The sequence below is a fragment of the Aricia agestis genome, chromosome 5 (genome assembly GCF_905147365.1).
Source record: "Aricia agestis chromosome 5, ilAriAges1.1, whole genome shotgun sequence".
Taxonomy (NCBI): domain Eukaryota; kingdom Metazoa; phylum Arthropoda; class Insecta; order Lepidoptera; family Lycaenidae; genus Aricia; species Aricia agestis.
This window is the reverse complement of record NC_056410.1, coordinates 19,938,178-19,960,644: the sequence shown is the minus strand read 5'-3', so window position 1 is coordinate 19,960,644 and position 22,467 is coordinate 19,938,178. Positions and strand designations below refer to the sequence as shown.

At 37.6% G+C, this 22,467-nt stretch overlaps 3 protein-coding genes across 3 annotated transcripts in view; 1 reads left to right on the top strand and 2 right to left on the bottom strand.

Annotated features, from left to right (window-relative positions):
• Window positions 1-7,651, bottom strand: part of LOC121726840 (pre-mRNA-processing factor 17) — a 37,052-nt gene extending 29,401 nt beyond the window's left edge. The window contains exons 1-8 of the mRNA XM_042114412.1: window positions 7,398-7,651; window positions 7,048-7,315; window positions 6,640-6,799; window positions 6,076-6,191; window positions 3,782-3,885; window positions 2,353-2,460; window positions 1,855-1,963; window positions 1,397-1,551 (exon numbers count right to left, since the gene is read on the bottom strand). Coding sequence (XP_041970346.1) covers window positions 1,397-1,551; window positions 1,855-1,963; window positions 2,353-2,460; window positions 3,782-3,885; window positions 6,076-6,191; window positions 6,640-6,799; window positions 7,048-7,315; window positions 7,398-7,571 — 1,194 coding nt within the window. The 5' untranslated portion in view covers window positions 7,572-7,651. The remainder of the gene's footprint in view (window positions 1-1,396; window positions 1,552-1,854; window positions 1,964-2,352; window positions 2,461-3,781; window positions 3,886-6,075; window positions 6,192-6,639; window positions 6,800-7,047; window positions 7,316-7,397) is intronic.
• A 125-nt stretch (window positions 7,652-7,776) lies between these two features.
• Window positions 7,777-9,332, top strand: LOC121727152 (V-type proton ATPase subunit F). Its single transcript, XM_042114831.1, has 5 exons — window positions 7,777-7,936; window positions 8,015-8,096; window positions 8,186-8,391; window positions 8,723-8,746; window positions 9,240-9,332. Exons 1-5 carry the CDS (start codon window positions 7,883-7,885, stop codon window positions 9,270-9,272), a joined length of 399 nt encoding a protein of 132 aa, XP_041970765.1. The 5' UTR covers window positions 7,777-7,882; the 3' UTR covers window positions 9,273-9,332.
• Window positions 9,333-9,809: 477 nt separating this feature from the next.
• LOC121727151 (carbonic anhydrase 7) lies at window positions 9,810-22,054 on the bottom strand. Its single transcript, XM_042114830.1, has 5 exons — window positions 22,007-22,054; window positions 16,739-16,942; window positions 16,021-16,292; window positions 11,913-12,143; window positions 9,810-10,753 (listed from the first exon to the last, which is right to left on the bottom strand). Exons 1-5 carry the CDS (start codon window positions 22,038-22,040, stop codon window positions 10,550-10,552), a joined length of 945 nt encoding a protein of 314 aa, XP_041970764.1. The 5' UTR covers window positions 22,041-22,054; the 3' UTR covers window positions 9,810-10,549.
• Between the last annotated feature and the right edge of the window lie 413 nt (window positions 22,055-22,467).

The window sequence follows — 22,467 nt, the reverse complement described above, 5'->3', positions numbered from 1 at the left end:
GCTTTTTTTTTACTTCGTTGTAACATAGAACTAATCATACTTATTAGTTATTATGTTTTTGTTTATAGTTTTTAATACGTTAGAATATTATGTTTAATAATATTATCACTTGCTATAATAATAATCAATCTATCTTATCTTATAGAAATCCTACTGCATTTCTAAGGAGTTCGAGTGTGTTGTGTTGGCCTATATTCCATCCAGAAAATATTTTTACATTTTAATTCTAATATATGAAAACAGATGGCGCTTTATTTTTTACTTCATTATTATAACAGAACTAATCATACCTACTTTATTATATATTATTGTTTTTATTCATAACTAGCTGTTGCCCGCGACTTCGTCCGCGTGGACTTTAGTTTATAGCGCGCGGTGTCAACAAAATGTGTGTCAAATTTAAAAACTTTTTAAAACCCTGGTAAGTGGTACCCCTCTTAGGGCCGCGCTACACCGGAATGGCAGCGCTGAATGTGCTCGCCTCGCCGCTGCCATTCCGGTGTAGCGCGGCCCTTAATTAATCAAAATACCCAAAAACAGCTGTGCAGTGTGCACATAATCTGTACTAATATTATGAATGCGAAAGTATCTCTGTCTGTCTGTCTGTCTGTCAGTCTCGCTTTCACGCCAAACGCCAAAACTACCGAACCGATTGTAATGAAATTTTGTATACTGATAGTCTAAAGCCTGAGAAAGGACATAGGCTACTTTTTTACTGGAAAAAAGGGTTGTAAGGGTCGTAAATTTGTTCAAAAAATTCATAATAGATGGCGCCGTGCGTCTTCTACATCGCGCTGACGCTTGCTCAAAAGTCTTTCTATAAGAGGTGGTGTCATCTTACATTTAAGTCTCGATTTTTTTCGATTGTTATATCTATTCTACGGTATTAAATAACTCAGTACTTTATCTGTGCAGGCAGTGACGTAACCTTAAGACCAAATTTCACCAACGACTGTTAAAGTTAATGCTCGAATTAGTATCACGTTAGCTGTTTCGTTTTTCATATGAATGAAAGAGAAGACAGGATATTTTAACAAGCTGTTAACACTAACAGACGTTGGTGAAATTGGGGCTAAACCTATCAATGATAAATAGTTTATGGGTAAAGTTGTGTAATTGGGGGGCTAAATAAGCTTTAAAATTTGGCATAATATATAAAGTTTAACATACAAAAATGAAGTACTTATTGTTTGCACACTGCACAGCTGTATTGATTTAAGGGGTACCAGGGTTTTTTTATAAAAGCTTTTGACACCAATTTTGTTGACATCGCGCGCTATAAACTGAAGTCCACGCGGACGAAGTCGCGGGCAACAGCTAGTTTATAAATAAATAATTATTTTTATATCACAAACAAACACCACTACAATAATAATAATACTTTAAGTCAACTCACACATATAATCTTCTTGTCACTAGTACCAGCAACGAACAGATGCTGCTTATCATCGTCAGGATGGAACTTGACGCAGTAGGGCACCTTGCGAGACGTGAACCGGGAGACGCACGCGCCAGTCTCCGTGTCCCATAGTTTGATGTAGCGGTCGTACGCTGAAATATTTACCACTATTACCATGATTACCGCTAAGATTATACTCAAATCAAGTTTTTATTAATAGATCGAACTTAAATGTTTCATGGCGGTCTTAAATTATTTGCCTAATACCTGGACTAGGATTGACCACAGTCAAGTAACAAGCCCTCAAGTTTCAGTTTGACATTCCAGTTGAGATGATGCGCCAGTCGCCACACATGTGGCGTACGAATTATTGATTACAACGGTTAAGAATTAAACTACGAACATTTAGTATGTTAAACTCTAAACACATTATTAACAGTGTCAAAATAACTCACCAGCGGACAGGAACTGTTTGCCGGTGTTACAGAAGTTGACATCCCGCACCGCCTGCCGGTGACCGAAGTACGTCCGTATACAGCGCCGCGACCCGTACACCTCCCAGATCTGAAATGTTGTGAAACAGTTATTATTAATTACTTTATGAAATAGTCGATCATAATATCACAAAGAAGTTTGTTTTGTTTTATCTAGATACCCTAAGGCCTCCACTGGCTAGCTACATATAAATTCATACATATACAATTATACATATCACTTAACATCAGCTACCAGTGATCCTAATTATTATAAAATCGCCCCAGTGTCAGGAATTTGCCCATACAAAAGTAAAATTAAAGTGACTCTTTCAGCACTGCTCCGGCTGAAGCACTATAACTCTATAACTTAGTTTTGTTACACTTTGTATAACAAGTTCTGTACCATATTTTTTGGTCTTGACTATAATATAATTCGTTGTAACTATTATTTGTTACTTGTCCTATTTTATATGGTACCTTAACCCTACAGTCCATGCCCGCAGACAACATGAGGTGGGCGGTCTTGGGAAACCATCTGACACCAGCCACGCCTTTTGTGTGACCCTTCCATGTGTGGATGTGTGCCTGGAATTGATAAAGAGTTATGTTACATCTGGTTACATATATTAGTTGGAACGAAGTTCCTTATCGCGCGTTGCGAAAGGGGGATAAACGGAAAAAGTTGTAACAACATGACACAAGAGTGTCCGTATATTACAACGAGAGCAAAAATGCTATAGTTGTAAGCCGTGCGGTATTACGTGTTTCTCTCTCTGTCTCTCTCTCTCTTTTATGTTTTTTTTATAACTTCGGTCCATTCGGGTGTCCCTTGACACCTCTCAAGTTTTTTTTAAATTTATTGGTTAAAATTGCACTTAATTCGAAAAATACACAAAGCTTTATTAGTATCAGTTTACATAATTTATTACAGATTTAACCCACTGCATAGTCATAAATAATGTTAACAGTTAACTAACACATAAAATCTTTGTAATTTTAGCCAACACTCAGTAAAACAAAAAATGTTATCTATAAGTACTAATATTATAAATGCGAAAGTATGTCTGTCTGTCTGTTTGTCTCGCTTTCACGCCAACACTACTGAACCGATTGTAATAAAATTTTGTACACAGATAGTCTAAAGCCTGAGAAAGGACATCGGCTACTTTTTAACTGGAAAAGGGGGTTGTTAGGGGGGTGAAAAAAAACTGGTACCGACTTCAAAATATCTTCATTATTTTGAAGTCGGTACCAATCTTAAATATAAAAAATATTTTGTCATAGAACTCAGTATTATTAGCTGGTACCGTCTTCAAAATAATGAAGATTGTGTACAGAAATAGTTGAGGTTTAGGAGAATTATGCCTAAGGCACTTCAAAGAGTAAGAATTATTAAATTATTTAATACTTTTTTGTTCATTTTAAATTATTATTGCTTTTACCCTGGAAGTCGGTTTTAATTTTTTGTTAAAAATAATAATACATTTGACGACAATTTTGTTGACACCGCGCGCTATTAACCTGCAGTCCACGCGGAGGAAGTCGCGGACAACAGCTAGTTCATAATAATTGAACTGAAAAGGACAAAACGTTTGTAGTGTATTATGTACTAAAATCAGCATGAAAAACGTAAAGTGACTTTGACAGAACACACACAATAATGTAATACGCGTTATTGTTTGTCCTTTATAGATACTTCAAGAAAGTGTTGATGAACAAAATCTTAGTTAACTCTACTTAGCAGATTTTGTTAAATTAAAATTGCTTATTAGTCTTCTAAGCTAGGCTAGATTGTAATATTTATGAAATACCTTTACAGATATTTCATGTATAAAAAATGTACAGATCATGAAGTTATTGAGAAACCAGCTCTGGACTCCAAACTGCTACTGGTTTTATATCTCACCTTAGGTAGGAAGCATTTGTCAGGTGGTGTGTCACTCCGCAGCTGAGTCTCGCCGCGCGGTGCCTCCAGCCACGACCGACCCTGGTAGTCCGTCGCGTTGTCAACTGCAATAGCAATAAATAGTAATTTATGCTAGGGTTTTTTCATTGACTTATGCTCAGTGTGCCTTTAAACTTTAAGATATAATTATATAATAACTAGGCAATACCCATAACAACGATTTTCGAATTTATTTTTTGTACGAGATCTACGAAATAATAAAAACTAAAGAAAAGTAACTCTGTCAAAAAACATGTTCTACAATTATGTGTACTTGTCAAAAATGTGTACCTAGGTACACATTTTCAATCCATTTGCAATATTTAGATGGCCTTGAGCGGTATCAGGCTAATGTTACCTACATGACAGTTCGAAAGGAACCAAATTTAAAATGGTAATAGTATGGGAGTTACGTTTCCTTAGTTTTTATTATTCGTAGTACAAAATAATAGCTCCCACACCGGTTTCGGTGACGGTGGCCGGTTTCATTGAAACCAGGCCAGCTACGCAGGAGTAATTTTTATAGTGACCAAGTGTGTGCGCAGTACACAAGAGCACTCTCTATTCCTTTTACTCTCATAACCCAGTGGGACGGACGACTGGCGAGAGATCAGGCACAGGACCGACTTTTTACATGCCCATCCGACGCATGGATCATCTTACTTGTCAGACAATCAGGTGATCAGCCTGCATTGTCCTAACCAAACTTGGAAATAACATGTTTCCAACGCGGGAATCGAACCCACGACCTCCGAGTCAAGAGCCGCGCTCTGTACCACTAGACCACGGAGGCGTCGTCGTAGTACAAAATATACATTTTTCCACAACTATACTATACCTATTTTATGTCCTCTTATGCCTCTAAAAGTATCTCCATAGCGAATTTCATTGTATGATTTCACCTGATGATGATTAGTATGTAAACGGGTCGTGTATTTTTTTTTCATTGTTAAAAATTGCTATATATGTAGGAAAAAGTTCATGTAAATTGTGTTTTATTAGTGTTTCACTTTTGCAATAATTATAAATATATATATATATATATATATATATATATATATATATATATATATATATATATATATATATATATATATATATATATATATATTCTACGAAATTATATATATATATATATATATATATATATATATATATATATATATAATTAAACCTACCTGCCAATTTTTTTTCCAGAGCTCAGGTATCAGTTTAATTGTTTCATTTTAATTGCATGTATATATCGCAGCCGACTGGTCTAAATAGCCGTTCAATCAAACAGCTAGCCGTTTAACTGAACAACGCCATTCAATCACACGGCTATACGTCGTTTAGCCGACTTGTTGACTACAACGTTCAACACTACAGCTAGACGACGCTTAGCCAATTAGTTTGTTTTTGTTTTCCGGGCGCCTCCCGAGCCCTCCTTTTATTTCACGGCGGTCGCCGGCTGCTGCCGCAGCACGCTCGCTCGGCTTCCTCCGAGTTGAGGTCTAAGTTCTAACCTAACCTAACCAACTTTTGGACTTTCTGGATTGTGTTTCTTTTTGTTTTGACGGGGGGCTTTCGGGGGAGGCTGCGTCCATCCATTTCATAATCCCGTAATTTCTCCTCGAATATTTGTTGAAATTTTAATTCACTCGTATGTGCCTCCACAATTTTTGTCTCTTTAATAACACTTGTAACTTTTATTTACTACTTTCTTTTCGAAAAACAACCACAAACACCTGCTAGTTGACGCCATATTGTAAATAAAACGCACCTAGCGCCGCAGCGGTGCGCGCTGAACCACTTCAATTAGACGGCGTCTTTTGAATTAGGTGTAGTGTTGAATGTTTTGAGCGACTAAAATATTCAATATAAAAGCTAGACGTGTGATTGAATGGCGTTGTTCAGTCAAAGGGCTAACTGTTTGATTGAACGGCTATTTAAACCAGTCGGCTGCGACATATATGTAAACAAACACATCTGCATATGAGCTTTTGCCCGCGGCTTCGCTCGCGTTAAGAAGTATTATTATATACAAATTTTCATCCCCTATTTTAACCTCTTGGAGGTATAATTGATCAAAATCCTTTCTTAGCGGATGCCTACATCATATCATCTACCTGCATGCCAAATTTCAGCCAATCGGTCCAGTGGTTTGGGCTGTGCGTTGATAGATCACCATGTCAGTCAGTCAGCTTTGAGTTTTATATATATAGATTATATTAATATTTGCATATTTATGAATGCATTTAGAATACAAATCTTACTATGGAATATAGATTTCTCCTCCAAAGGTTTATCATCTTCAACTTTGCCCTTCTTCTGCCTCTTAGCCAGGATTTCTTCTAATTCTTTAGCCACTTCACCCTCAGGTTTCATCACCCTGAAAATTAGAAAAAAATTAATTAACTTCAAAGATTGAAAATTTACAGTTATTAAATGCAAATAAAAGTTTTATAAATTTTTCTTTACATAAGTCTGTAATGCAGTCTTAACCAGACTTAGAAACAATAATTTTGCTGCTCCATGACCATTGCAGGAATTGGACCAACTACCTTGAAAACTAGAATCAAGTTCTAACTCTACAGCAATCAATCAATCATTATTTGCTTTAATCCTTTGATCGCAGATTCATGGAAATCTATTGTTATTGAGATTTGCGGCCCGCTTGGGAGTTGATAGGTTAAAAGTTGTACAATAGATGTAAACATAAGTTCATTGCTCAGGTCTTACACTATTAACTATAAAGATAGCATGCAAACATTTAAAAAGTTATAACACAAAGGTGTTGTAGCATTGGATAAAGAATATTGATTGAATAGTTTGCATACCTTTGTTCCCCTACATATCCACCCCAGGGTCCTAAAAATCCATTCACATCGTCAGGGTTGTCGTTTTTATGTCTCTTTTTCTTATCTAGTGGCCTTTTCTTTATGTTCTCAAACACTGTTTTACCTTCTGTTTCCTCTGGGGGTGCGACCATAGCCGACACTGAAAATAACAATTTTCCTATATTAATAATTTATACACAATTTATTATATTGACAAATTTATTGTTACAGGAATTTTTATGTCACTTGTTTTAGGATCTCTATAAGAGATTTGTTAAAAACAATGTGAATACACATTATTTCATTTGTTATTTGGTGTCCTACAGGCTACAAATACTCAAAGTATTTGTAGCCTGAATGCAATATCTGACTTTATCTGATAGATTGTAAATTGTTCGGGATACTTACAGACAACAGAGTCATTTCCTTCTGTTGGTTCTGTAGAGGGATCTATGGCATATCCGTAGCTAGTAAATGTTCTTCTTTGGTTTTCAAACTGAAATTCACTAATATGTGCTTTCTCTACATAGCCGGAGAGCATATTTCTGTTTGCTTTCATTTGTTGTGTTTGGAAGGGATTCTCCGGGCCATACGACGGTGCATACAACTCTTCAACCTTAGGATTATGCATTAATTCCTGTCCAGCTTTGAGTAACATCCTAGTGTCGTCGTTAGTCTAAAATTTTAAAAATTGTCTTAACAACATGGTATAAGTTTTTGATATAATATAAATTGTATAGTATAATAAGTCTACAAACCGTTGGAACAATAACAGGGGCTGAACATATCTGCATGCTTTTAGCAACAGAGAAATTGGGATCAACAGGTTTCAAATGAGTCAACAAGGCCTCGTTGCTGTGCTGCTTTTCAACCCCCTTATCTGCATCCTCCTCATCTTCAGAGCTACTACCGTAGTTTTGAATATTTAGCATTGTTTCTGTCTATGCATTAGTAGAACTAATAAAAAGTAAATATTTCACAAAACTCTAGCACAACAACACAACAACCTGTGAAAATGATGTACGTTTGACGTTGACAATTGTGACGCACGTGTGACGTTTATGCTTTTTTAAGTTCAAAAATATGGGTAAGGAAACCAATCAAGGAAAGGAATTTTAAATACTGGTAACATTATTTCAGGATGGCCAACATTATGAAAAAAAATCTATAGTCAGGTGACGATTTCTTGTGACAGTTCGCAATTTGTTAATTTTTATAAAATTGTGAGGATATTTTAGCAAAAATGGCCCTCCAAGCTGCCGTTAAAGGAAAACTGATCAGTGTTATCGGAGATGAAGTAAGTGTCAGCTCCAAAATATCGCAGGTACTATCCAGTATTTACATGTTGTGCTGAGAATCAAAACTCTTCTTTCAGGACACTTGTGTTGGGTTTTTGCTGGGTGGAATCGGAGAAATCAACAAAAACAGACACCCAAACTTCATGGTAGTTGACAAAAGTCAGTATTTTTGCCGTTTACTTACCAATTTAACATCTTTTGTGTATCATCGTAGTTTAATGTTTACATCAATGGTTTACATCTTTCAGACACACCAGTGAGCGAAATTGAGGACTGTTTCAAGAGATTCGTCAAGCGTGACGACATTGACATCATCCTGATCAACCAGAACATTGCAGAGTTGATCCGTCACGTCATTGACTCTCACACATCGCCCGTTCCCTCAGTATTGGAGATCCCATCGAAGGACCACCCGTATGACGCTACCAAGGACTCTATCTTACGTCGCGCAAAGGTAAATGTTATTTTAATAATGATACTCTATTGTCACGCACGACTCCGTTGACTTGTGGGCCCATGTTCGCTAAACTGACTGTTAAATTCTAATGTTATCAAGTGCAAAATAAAAGTTACTTTTACAAACATTTTGCTATTAATTATTATCTTATTGGGTGTATAAAAGCAAGTGAATAAGAAATCTCTGTGTGGGTGAAATAGAAAAGTGGTGACAGACCAATCTAAGAATTACAAAATTCTCTTACTATATACCAAATCAAATAGTACCAAAGAGTTCAACACTCTTGCCTTTTAAATATTTGTAAAACAATCTAACTTTAAATTTTCAGGGCATGTTCAACCCAGACGACTTGGTACGCTAAATATAATATATTGCATGTGTGTGTGCACAACAACCAACATGTACATAGCCAACACGAAGATAACTAACTAACATTCCCGAATGGGATCGCATTTGATTGATAGTGTGATACAATAACAGCTCATTCCAATCTAATAAGATGCAATCATTTTCAATTACAAATACTAAATAATTTATGTATGTGTTTCAAATGTTACAAATCTTGTATAGAATGTTAAAAAATGTATTATAGAGTAATGTTATAACAATCAACAATGTGTTTTATTTTTCCTGATTGGGACTTTTGGTAAGTATAACAAAATATGCATGATTATTTTTTTGTTGTTATGTATTTTATTTTATACTAATTTATGTATTGTTGTTATGTATTTTATTTTATACTAATTTATGTATTGTTGTTTTCATTTCTTTATTTTCGTATTATTGTATATTATTTTATTTATGAAAATATTTTCTAATCATACTTTTATACTTTCTTTTTACAGTCTATGTTTGGTGCTGAAAACTACGCTACATAATTTTCCTTTATCATGTACTTAGTTAATTTTTTAATCAAATAAAAATATTTGTTTATATAAGTAATTATTTATTTACAAATTATAATATTATCTTATTAATAACACAACTATCGTAATATCATACAAAATTACAATAAGTTTAGTTGGTAAGAGCACATGTATGACTTGGTCAAAATTTCTGAAGACAACTTTCTGATTTGATGACGACTGACGGCATGGTGGCCTATTGCTTGAAGTCTACAGATATTTTGATCGTGTATTAGTTATTTAAATAAATTGTGAAATATTGGTAAAGGACACTAAAGTGCTTATTATTTAAGTGACAAAATCAGGCTATAAAGTGACTAAAAGTTACTAGTTTTTTGAAAGCAAAACTTAGTAATAGAATCTGATAGGTAAATAACCTAGATATATATAAGATGTAACAAAACTAAGTGATAATACTTTAGGGTGTGTATGTGTTCCTTCTAGAAAGTTCAGGAAACTCGTGCCGCTGGGGCGCTTGCCCATACAAAAAAAAAATTGTTTGGTCTTTCAGAGCTGCTACTTGCACAGAGAACTCTTTACAAGGAACACGTACACACCCAATAGCACTTAGTTTTGTTCCACCCTACTCAACCCGCAGCAAAATAGTGCAGTCGTCGTGAAAGTCGTGTAAAATTTACCACAATCGCTAATCTTGAAAAAACGTTATTTTCAGTAGTTTTCAACCATAAAAAAATTTGGTTGTGACTTGCGAGTTGCGGCCCGCGACATCAAGACCAAAACGTGTTTGTGGCTCGTATAAAAAAAGGTTGAGTACCACTGACCTAGATCATGGTTTACGCTCTATGTTTTAAAACGGTTTGTCCTACTCAGGAGCAGGGCCGGTTTTAGCACTACCAGCGCCCTGGGCGAGAATGAAAGTAGTGCTGAAAAATGGTCTCCCCTTTTGCATGCCTCTGCGCCCCTTTTTAACTGGTGCCCTGGGCGGTCGCCTTTTTACCGTCGGTTTCGGTTACGCCGCTACTGCTCAAGAGTCAGGTACTTGCTGGACAAGAAAGGCCTAGACTACAGTTTTTGCTGAATGCTGCATTAATAACTCAAAATTTAAGGATAATTGTTATTATAGTTGGATTGTTTTTTCATTTCCCAATCAAGGTTTTTTTCAATTAAGTACCTATGAAAATCTCAATTAAGTAACTATAAGTGATAAGTTTAGATTGTCCTTGTGTTACAGAACATTAATGATGTGTTAGAAATTGTTAGTGAATTATCCAGGGGATGTCGGAATGCCATCAATCGTCTTCCATGACGTCATTTTCAGACTTCCTGTGTCCAATCCAATCCCACTTGGAGTATTGTAGTTTGTTCTTCTTGAACTTGGGGTGTTTAGATGTGATTCTGACGAAGATTCGCCGGCCGAAGAGCGGCTGGAGTTGCCTGAAGTTGTCGACAAGAGGCAGGTTCAAGTTGGATAGTAGACCTCTGAAGTTGTCCATCTGTGAAGTGAGAAAATAATATGATCAATATCTACAACATCTATGCAAACTAACTACTAATTACTTAGGTACGAATACTATCTCTTTTTTAACCGACCACAACCCAAGGACGGTTGTGACGGTGGTTGGGGTCGGTAGTGACATCTACAAAAAAATGTTTTATATGATTTTTATTTCAATCAAAATGTACCATAAAACATCATAATCTTATTCTAAACAAATTCATCTAGCGTATCAAAACATAGTCTATTTCTAAACATATTTATCGACCAAAACTACGACATCCGATTCATTTGATGAATTTCTCCGTTCTCTGTAAATACGTCCTACGTTTGACTTCTTCGTAAGTATTGTCGTATTGACTGATAATATCCTGCACTCGTTTGGTCTCCTGCAAGCGTTTTTTGACATGTAAGAAAAATTATAGGATAAATGTATGTCACAACCGTACCCATAAGATTTGTCACAACCGTACCCAACACAGAATTTTAATTATCAAACAAGCGCCACGAATCGGCTAAACGATTTAAGTAAAAAATAACCACTTGTAGTTCACTACTAATGATCAATTTATAACATGAAAATAAATGACATAGGCTATTTGCATACAAAAAATAGTAAACATTGAAATAAATCAAGCAAGAAAACCTACTTTTGACTGTTAAAAAGCAATGAAGGCCCCTGATAACATTATCGTCAAGTGCTGGCGGAAGCAATGCTGGGAGAAGCATTCAGACTTGCAAGACGCGTCTTTCTCTCTTAGCACCCGTCCCCATATTCCGTATAGTTTCGCTGTTATGATGACTGTCACAACCGTTCCCTGGCACAACCGTACCCAGTCTACCCTACTATAGAAATTCATACATTAACCCAAAACTATTCACTCCCAAGTCCCGTATGATTTACTTACTTGAATTTTATTGAAAACTGTAATGTGAGAGAGCGATCGTGACACACTGACTGACTGTCAACGGCAGTATTTCCGAAGCAATACGACCTACAAACCTTCAAGAAGAGAGCGTATTCCATCTTAAAAGGCCGGCAACGCACCTGCTCTTCTAATGTTGCGAATGTCCATGGGCGACGGTAGTTGCTTTCCATCAGGTTACCCGATTGCTCGTTTGCCACCTTATTTTATTAATTTAAAAGAAAAACTTACCTGGTACACAGAAATCGGCAAATAGTCCGAGAAAACAACCCAAGTGACAGCCTCAGCGCAGGGCGGTGTTGTCAGAGACCCGCGGTACGTGTAGAATCTCTCCGCGTCCAGCCCGGAGAGAATAGAGGAGAGAGAGAACGTGTGGGAGAACTGCACCGTCGTGTTGTAGTTCTCGATTGCGGAGAGATTCTTCACGATCGGGCTGAGGAGCTTCGCGTCGAATTCGACGACCTGTAGAGACAGTGGGCTTGGTTATGCAAAATATCTTCGCTTTATAATTATTAACTACTTACTTAGGTACCTATTTATACTTATAAATTGTCGGTTAAAAAATTGCAACAGGAAATTAACTCCAAATCTAAGCTCTTCCTAAATTAAGTAAGTACCTACATTTCAATTCAATTTGAAGTAAGTATCTCTTATATCAAATAATAGATACTTCAAATTGAATTACGGCCATTCCCAATATTTGATCTATCTCTGGTTTTGCCCTACTAGAGATAGGAATAGCTCACAATTGACATAAAATATAATTATGTCTCTAATGTCTAATGTGAGCTATTCCTATCTCTAGTAGGGCAAAACCAGAGATAGATCAAATATTGGGAACGGCCGTTAGTGATTCCTACGATACACAATATAATTAAAGTCTAATGAAACTAATTAAAGGCTACTGGGTGGGTTGCACCAACTTACTTTAACTATAACTGTACGAGTAACTATATAAACTACAATGCAAAATGTCAAATCTTTTTTTTTATTATTAAAGGGGGCAAACGAGCAAACGGGTCATCTGATGGTAAGCAACTACCGTCGCCCATGGACGCTCGCAACATCAGAAGAGCTGCAGGTGCGTTGCCGGCCTTTTAAGAGGGAATACGCTCTTTTCTTGAAGGTTTGCAGGTCGTATCGGTCCGGAAATACTGCTGGTGACAGTTCATTCCAGAGTTTTACAGTGCGCGGCAGAAAGTTACGCGAAAAACGCACTGTTGAAGACTGCCACTCATCAAGGTGATGAGGATGGTATGTTTTTCGCGTGGGACGATAGCGAAAAGTTGCAGGTTGTATGATTCCGAACAATTCCTCAGAGCACTCCCCGTGATACAACCGATAGAGGATGCAGAGTGAAGCTACATCTCGGCGTAATTCTAGGGGGTCCAAGCTGTTTGAAACACTATGGCAGTCAACAATTCGAGCAGCCCTTCGTTGGATACGATCCAGAGGGAGCAGTTGGTATTTTGGCGCCCCTGCCCAGAGATGAGAACAATATTCCATATGAGGCCGAACCTGCGCCTTGTAGAGTTGTAGGCGTTGGTCCGGACTGAAGTACTGTCTCGCTCTGTTAAGAACACCAAGCTTCTTCGAGGCTAATTTGGCCTTACCCTCAAGATGATATCGGAACTGGACTTCGCTCGATATGTTGACGCCAAGTATCTCAATGCTAGGGGAGATGGTTAAAGATGTGCCCTCGAAACGAGGATAAACGACCATTGGTGACTTTTTAGTGGTGAACGCGCAGACTTGTATCTTGGTGTGGTTGAATTGGACTAAGTTACGTCTACCCCATTCAGAGACCTTCTCCAATGAATTCTCCACCTTAGACACAAGTTCGTTTCGACTCTCAGTGACATTTTGCCGAGAAATATTAGGGGAGCCGGTATATACAGCATCACCTGTACTATCATCCGCATAGCAATGAATGCCGTTGGTTTGTAACATGTCATTGATATGCAGTATGAATAGAGTAGGCGATAGTACACAGCCCTGAGGGACACCAGCATTAACAGACTGAGTTTCCGAGCATTCGCCGTCAACTACGACCTTTATGCTTCTGTCTGCTAAGAAACTAGTGACCCACTTACATAATTTCTCGGGCAGCCCGTATGATGGAAGCTTTGATAGCAGCGCTTTATGCCAAACCCGATCAAAGGCCTTCGCAATATCCAAACTAACAGCCAATGCCTCTCCCTTCGACTTAATTGCCTGAGCCCAACGATGAGTCAGGTATGCCAAGAGATCACCAGCCGAGCGACCCTTACGGAACCCGTATTGTTTGTCGCTTAGCAATCCCTGGCCGTCCAAGTATCGAAGAAGCTGGCTATTGATAATGGATTCCATTATTTTCGAGAAGAGAGAGGTTATAGCGATTGGTCTGTAGTTGGAAGGATTTGAGCGGTCACCTTTTTTGGGGATCGGGTGCACCAAGGCTGTCTTCCAGGAAGCCGGGACGATGCCAGTGGAATAGGAGAGCCGAAAAAGACGCGTCAAGACCGGAGCCAACTCTGGAGCACACTTTTTCAACACAATAGGCGGGATTCCGTCAGGCCCACTCGACTTTTGGATATAAAGGGCTTTTCGCACTGAGCGCTGATGAAACCGAATATCCGACATGATGCTCGTGCATCGCGGTATGGTCGGTGGTTTCTGCCCCCCGTCATCCAGGGTCGAGTTTGACGCAAAGAGCATGCCCAGAAGATCGGCTTTGTCCTTTGGGTCCTGGGCCAACGATCCATTTCCTACGTGTAGGGATGGTAGGGTTGGCTTGCAGAAATTTCCTTCAATAGCTTTGGCCAGAGACCAGAATGCACGGGTTCCCGAGGGGAGGCACTCAAATCTCTTGCCAATTCTATTGACGTGCTGTTGCTTTGCCCGAGTAATCTCTTTCTTGAGGGACCTAGAGGCAAGGTTGTACTCCTTTTTATATGTGCTGGTATTTAAATCCCGAGCAGACACTGCGTTGACCCAGGATTGGTAAGCCTCCTGCTTCCGGCGAGAAGCTTTTTTGGGGGATGAACCACACCAGGGACGAAATCTGCCGCCAGTTGGCACTACAGAGGTCGGAATGAAAAGTTCCATCCCCTGCATCACCACATCGGCAACAGAGTTGGCAGTGTTGTCGAGATCATCCGGCGAGAAGCACACGTGTCCCCAAGGATAGGATGCAAAAAACGACCGCATCCCATCCCAGTCTGCTGACTTGTAGTGCCACACACGACGGTATTTAACAGCGCGCTGTCTTAACACCGTCGTAAGTGGCACAGAACTCCTAACAAGGCAATGATCCGATGAACCTAGTAACCATCTTTGGTTAAAGTAAAAAATGGACGCCATATTTAACCATAACCATAGGGGCTTGACAAGGCTTTAAATGGACGTGGCGAAACAAGGAACTATCGCTGTCATCATACTAAAACGCCAGTTTTGTCAGTTCTCCTTTACCAGCACCGCGACCGCCCATGTTCATTTAAAGCCTTGTCAAACCAGCAACAGACATAATATCTTTGTGGTCAAAGTTAAGTTAGCCATAACCATAACTTTGACTATAACTGTAACTATAACCACGCCTCTGGTGCAACCTGGTGGTTAGAGTTTACCACGCCTCTGGTGGTTAGGTTAGATAGTTTACTATCTGACCGTTTAAAATAGCGAACATGAATTACCCAAGAAGAGACGAAATTAAACTGAAACCTTTCTACTTGCCGATAGATGGCGCTAATTTAAGGTTGAGCTATTTTTTTTCATTAATCAACAAACTCTCCGTTGCCAGACGTGCCGATTTTTAAATCAAAATTAAATGACTCGCGCGGGACACTCTCAGTCCCGCTTTTCGGGGATAACTTGAACGTACTTGCAGCGTGCTGAGTGAGCGTACTGCGTAATGAAGATAAGAGTGTGGGAGATAGAGGAATGGGTTTTGGCTACTTTGACTATCTATCTACTGTCATGTAAACGTATTTTAAGTCAAATAAAATACAAAAATTCGAAAACTTTTGGTTTTGTACGTTTTATACTAGGTATGTGTCGCTTTTGACGGAAGAATCTCGTTATTTTCACTCAAAAAGTTCCAAAGTCCCGACTTGGCACAAAAAATCCTACTATAGGTACGTGGCCATGCTATACGTGGGAGAGCCATGCCCTATTCCCTTCCCTACCCTCCCCTATTCCCTTCCCTTCCCATCCCTACCCGCCCCTATTACCCTATTTCCTCCTAAAAGGCCTGCAGCTCTTCTGATGCTGCGAGTGTCCATGGGCGACGAAAGTTGCTTTCCATCAGGTGACCCGTTTGCTCGATTGTCCCCTTATTTCATAAAAAAAAAACTCTACACACCTGGAAGAAGAAAGCAAGCACACACAATCCATCAGGGTGCTGCAGCGCTTCACCCACGTTCTTATACTTTCTGTTCCTGTGTATGATGTGCATCTCAAGTGGCAGTCTCAAGTCGTTGAGAGTGTGTTCCGAGCCACGGTTGTTCTTGTCTCCCCAGTGGAAGTGCAGGCCTTCTATCTCATACTCGTTGTCGAGGGGACCACCGAAGATGTATGGCAGACGGAAACCTTTCTTCACCTCGTCGGTTGAGTATTTGGGGATGGTTAGGGCGACTGAAAAAATATTTTCGGCTATAAGACGTTAATAGGCAATTCCGATTGAGACTACTTTCTCATTCCTGTGGTATCAGCAACCGTGATAAAATCACATGGCGCCCATGTGATTTTTGCTGATTACAAAATTTAAATTAAGTAACAAAATTAAAAAAATACATGACTTCAAAATTTGTATGATGAAAAAGACTTAAACGGGAGCGAAGCCCTTGGGAAACTAGGGATATAAAAAATTATTTTACTCGTAAAATAATGTGGATTATAGTTGTATCTACATTCTATAATACACATTCATTTCAAATTTATTTTTTTATCAGTCAGATCTTAATAGAGCACCTACATAGTTAATAGTTTTTGATATAGAGCCTTATATTTGTTATCAGTTATCACAAAGGGATTTGTGGAAGAGGCGATTGCTATAATATAAGGCTCACAGCCAGCCATACCCGAATGTCCAGTATTAGTGATGCTCAGAGGTCCAGGCAGGGGGTTATGGTAGCCCACCAGCTCCATAGCGGGGATGTTGATGGGTATGGCCTGGCGCGCGGAGATGGCTATGGGCGACTGCTGCCTGCCGCCGCACGCCGGGTGTAGCACTGCCCATCGTCGCTGGTCCGACGCGCGGTAACCCCAACCCTGGACGAGGGCCACTGGAGAACGAAAAAGCAAGTTATGTTAGCATTTCATTATTATGAACTATTATATTGCAATGTTTTTATGCATGTTTTTATGCAACTATATTATGGTTGCATAAAAACATGCACTTTTAAGAACTATAAAGGTGTAATTAAGGTTGTTATTATCGACTTACGATCATGCTCCAATATGCAGTGAGAATATAGATTCTTCACTCAAAAGACGTGACCTAACCTAACCTATCAGCAAATGTATTTTATAACATTTTAACAAAATCTATTGAAATTATTTTAAACGTATTGGCAAGCGCATGGAAAGCGGAGATTACACCCACGGTTTCGACAAGCAATCAGTTATATAGGAGCCTATATGCTCTACATTTACTAAACTCGCATTTTCTGCTCTCACGTTTTTCATGAAAACGTTCCCTTTTGTTTGGTGTAATAAGATGCATTAACAATGGTCAGGACAACGTGGTATTAGTTAACAATCACATTGTTGAACTGTCTATTATTTTCAAATAAAATGTGTTATTAGCAGCACGCTTGAACTTAACAACTAGTTACTCAACGTGTAACGGCCACACTCGAGAGACATTTAACGATTACTTAAATTTAAATTTAATAAAGACTGGCAGAAAATGTATAGATTTTAAAAAGTGATCATTAAACTCTGTTAAATTTTGAGTAAATAAATAAGGTTACAGGTTAGAATCGCATTTTAATACTGCAATTTAATTATACAATACATAGAGTCAACATCACTGGATAGCGACTTCTCTAATAATAATATGTCGTATTTATAGAGTGACGGTTATCGCTTTCCATCAGGCGATTTGTTTGCTGCTCGTTTACCTCCGTTTTTCTCGCAATTTGAATGTCGCTTCGATTATTCGATAGTGACAAATTATGCGCGATTGAGTCGCTTCGGTAGGAAAGTACCGAATTTTTGGACAAATTCTTCGAGAACCGACCCCCTATTCTTATAAAAAAAGCTATTTCTATTAATTACAATTCAACTGCCAGCTCCAGCTTATACAAGATTTATAATTGATGCCAGAAACCCACAGAATATTGATCAGTTCAAATTAGTCAAATACGTTTGGGTGAACTTTGAGTTATTATGTATTGAATGGTAATGAGACATGAGTGCAGGCAAGTGGTGACTGAAATACTACATAAACCAAATCACGTGCCATTTTACCATACCTGGGGCCATACTCAGAGAGTTTATTGATCACTTAAGTTTAATATAATGAGGAATTTGACTTTGACTTGACCAAGCAAACAACAAAACCATATATGACAAACAATTCAATATAAAGTAAACTGTACACTTAAGACTCTAATTCAGATCGATTTAATATAGTTAGTTTATAAATTCTATAATATAGCTACTTACTTTAATTTCAGCTTTTCTAACAATTCTATATTTTGTAAAACTTTGGTTACTGTTAATATAATAGATTTCAACGCGCTTCCTTGGATTACGGTTTTTTTTAATTGAAAAAAGCCCTCGAGGTCTCACAGAAAACCCGTGTTTATTACGTACGGTACGTATTTTTTAAATGACACTTATTTCGTCTACTACTTACTATACAGGCTGTGTAACAAAGTCATCATATTTTTGGGTGTGTAATGTGTATATGTCCCTAATATATTTTTTTATTTTTATTTTATTAGTATTTTAGTTTTAATAATTTAATTAAAATAATTTTATCTTAATTAAATTTAAATTAATATTTTAGTTTACTGTGAAAGTAACAGGCTAACAGCGCTGAAAGAGTTAGACTAGATGACGCCCGCAACTTCATTGCGCCAAAACTCGTTTATCGCGCGGGAACCGTACATTTTCCGGGATAAAAAGTATCCTATGTCCTTTCCCGGGACTCAAAGTATCCCTATATCAAATTTCAGCAAAATCGGTCCAGCGGTTTAGGCCTGAAGAGGTAACAGACAGATTTCGTATTTATAATATTAGTAAATTGCCCATACAAAATCCATACTTATATTATTAGTAAGTATGGATTTTGTATGGGCGATTTCAAAACATTATGGCATTTTTCACACAAACATAGAGTTCAAAAGTTACTATTTCAGTGGCACTGCTATATTCACAGGGGACACTTATGAATTATCACTTTGTTTTGTTACAGCCTGTATATTATTGTAATTAGTATAATTATTACTAGCTATTTGACCGAGCTTGGCTTGGTATTTGATGAAAATGACATTTTCTAAAAATGATTCCTAGCTAGATCGATTTATCGCCCCCGAAACCCCCTTTAAACTAAATTTCATGAAAATCGTTGGAGCCAATTCCGAGATTCCAATTATATATATATATATATATATATATATATATATATATATATATATATATATATATATATATATATATATATATATATATATATATATATATATATATAAGATACGTGACAAAATGTTTAATTTCATTTTCAACGTAATAAATTGATTTTCATGGTAAAATTGATTTTCTACTTTGTCTTCTATTAGTTTAAAGTATAATAATAAGATTTTATACTTTTTGATCATTTCATTAATTAATAAATAGGTATAAAAATTATATTATGTAGCTCTTGAATATCTGCATATTATGCAGCCTCTATAGCAGTGCCGGTTATTTTTTTATGTAATAAGGGCCCCCTTTATAGCAGTGCCGGTTATTTTTTTATGTAAACGAGCAAGCGGGTCACCTGATGGAAAGCAACTTCTGTCGCCCATGTACACTCACAGCATCAGGAGAGCTGCAGGTGCGTTGCCAGCCTTTTAAGGGGGAATAAGGTATAGGGGAGACTAGGGAAGGGAATAGGGGAGGGTAGGGAAGGAAATAGGGGAGGGTAGGTAAGGGAAAAGGGTAGGGGATTGGGCCTCCGGTAAACTCACTCACTCGGCGAAACAGAGCCCAAGCGCTGTTTCACGCCGGTTTTCTGTGAGCCCGTGGTATTTCTCCGGTCGAGCCGGCACATTCGTGCCCAAGCATGGCTCTCCCTAGGCGCCGAAGACATCTCGCCCAGGGCGCTGGTTAGCACTACCAGCGCCCTGGGCGAGATTTCATCGGCGCCCAGGGCGCTGGTAGCTTTTCATCGGCTCCTTGGGTGGTCGCATTATTGTCTATTTTTAACAATGACTTTATTATACATGGGGGCTTAATTCACGGGGCCCTGGACTTAAGCCAAAAAAACCTTATGGTGATAGATCCGCCCCTGATGCTGTCCAGTATTAATCCCCTATTGATCAGGGGACAGGGGATAGGTAAAGTAGCTTAGATTTTTTTGTACCTTCGTATTCTATTTTTGAATTTCAGGAAAATATTTATACTTAGCTAACTAAACCTCTAAGCCCCAAGCGGTCGAATCCGACCGCGATAACAATAGAATAACAATAGATTTCCAAGAATCCGCGACCGAGGGAATTTATGTACTACACTACTGAAGATATTGAATGAAAATGAAATGAAAGAATTATTGTTTTCATGCTGAAATATTTGAATGAAGAATGTGTTGTTTGTAAACAGTACTTATACTGTTTATTGTCTCACAATGCGTTGTCTCCAAAGGAGCTGCACAATCCAATATTATAGCAAAAGTTAATGCTATAACCCGAATACCTAATTATATTGTGCCCTAATAAATGTTGTCAGCAAGGACGGCTGTTTTAAATAAGTTTTGGCCGGCATATCCCATCCCTTTCATTCCTGGAATTCAAAGCATCTCCATGTCTTTCATTCATTTGCAGTTCGGATTGAACATTTTGAACAAAAAATCGCAAAATATTATAATACCTCACGCTAGGTATCAACTGTATTAAACTAAAAGCTTTAACTAAAATACGTTACAATATATTTTGGCAGTGCGCGGTTCGATCTTTCGTGGTCGGCCTGTTGCCGACTTCTGTCCTAGCTAAGTGGTAGAGATTTGGTTTTAAACAATTCTTCAAAATATACAAGGTGTAAAAAACTAAGTGATAATACTAGGGTGCTTATGAGTCCCCTAATTTGAGTTCAATGTGAAAGTAGCAGCGCTGAAACAGTAACTTTTTTCACAAAAATCGCAACACACAAATCACAAAAAAATTGTGCCCAGTCAGCGCTGCTACTTTCACAATGACACATAAGGAACACATAATATACACCCTAAAGTATTAATATAACTTAGTTTTGTTGTCACCCTGGAAAGGTTACAATCCTACGTCATTTGTATTACCTATATTTAAATGCCCCTAACAACTTCCTTTGGTCGACAATTAAAATTATAATACTTTCATGACCACTTAAGACAATGTGTAATGATAAGCTATAAATTAAAAACTGAAATACATGTGGGCAAAGTTACAAATCAAGTAATTATTATTAAATGTATTCTACTGTAGTAACATAATGTATAAAGTTATATTATAAATAAGCGAGAGTTTGCGCAAAAAATTACATGCTTTCAGGCGACTTTTTAGCGCTAATTGTTTACACATATTATTGCAAAAATAAAAACATACTATAGAGGTAATAAATAATATATATGCGAAAGTGTTATCTGTTCACGCTATGAATCCAGGAAAAGGACAATGGGATAGTTTTATCCTGGACAAATGGTCCTCGCGTGATATACGAATTTTGGGGCAACGAAGTCGAGGGTAGAAGGTAGTCTCAAATTTTGTCATTTACTTACTGTTAATAATGTTAAACTAACTGAAGAAGTTTCCTCTCACAGTTTGAATTAAAAAAATTCTATCGAGCTAATAATCGGTTCTACTCTTATAAGGATGCACTTGGATATCAAGTTTTAGTACCTAATTTTTATTCTCCTCCGTAGATATAATATTTATCAACCCTTTAAAGACAAAAATAAGCTATACGTCTTAATTATAAGAAATTATATTGTTAGTAAATACTAAATAGGAACGCTATTTTGCACTTTTTGATAATCCTGCAAAATCTCACATTTAATAATATTTTTAATGCGTTTATATTAATTAAAGATAACATTATAATGACGATTAAAATTTAAAATAATCAAAATTGACCCCTTAATTTTTTTCTTATCAAAATGAAGTACTCACCGTTGATCAGCGCAAGTGTGATTATGTAATGCATGTTAACACTGAGGCGATGTGGTCTCCGAGACCTGGTGTTATATACTAGCGGCTGCTGGACGCTGCGATTTCAATGGCACACGTCATGGAGCTAACCCTATGGCATTTAAGGGGTATTTTTGTCAATGATTCTGTTTTTGCGTTGTTTTCTGGATGTAAGTAGTTGAGTCGAGAGGTGCATTTTGCAGTATCATAGTTTTTTTATTACTCAAATTTTCCGATAGTGTAGCTTTATGTTCGTACTGTATCTACGAGTAAAATAAATAATTTTACTTTAGCCATGTTTTGAGCTTTGTAAAGTTAGGGTATTTATATATATATATATACCAAACGAGCGGAATTTTGTGAGTCGTGAGTCGCAGATTTCGGCCGCGTAAATATCTTATCATAAAAATCATGACTCACAAAATTACACTCGTGTGAATGAA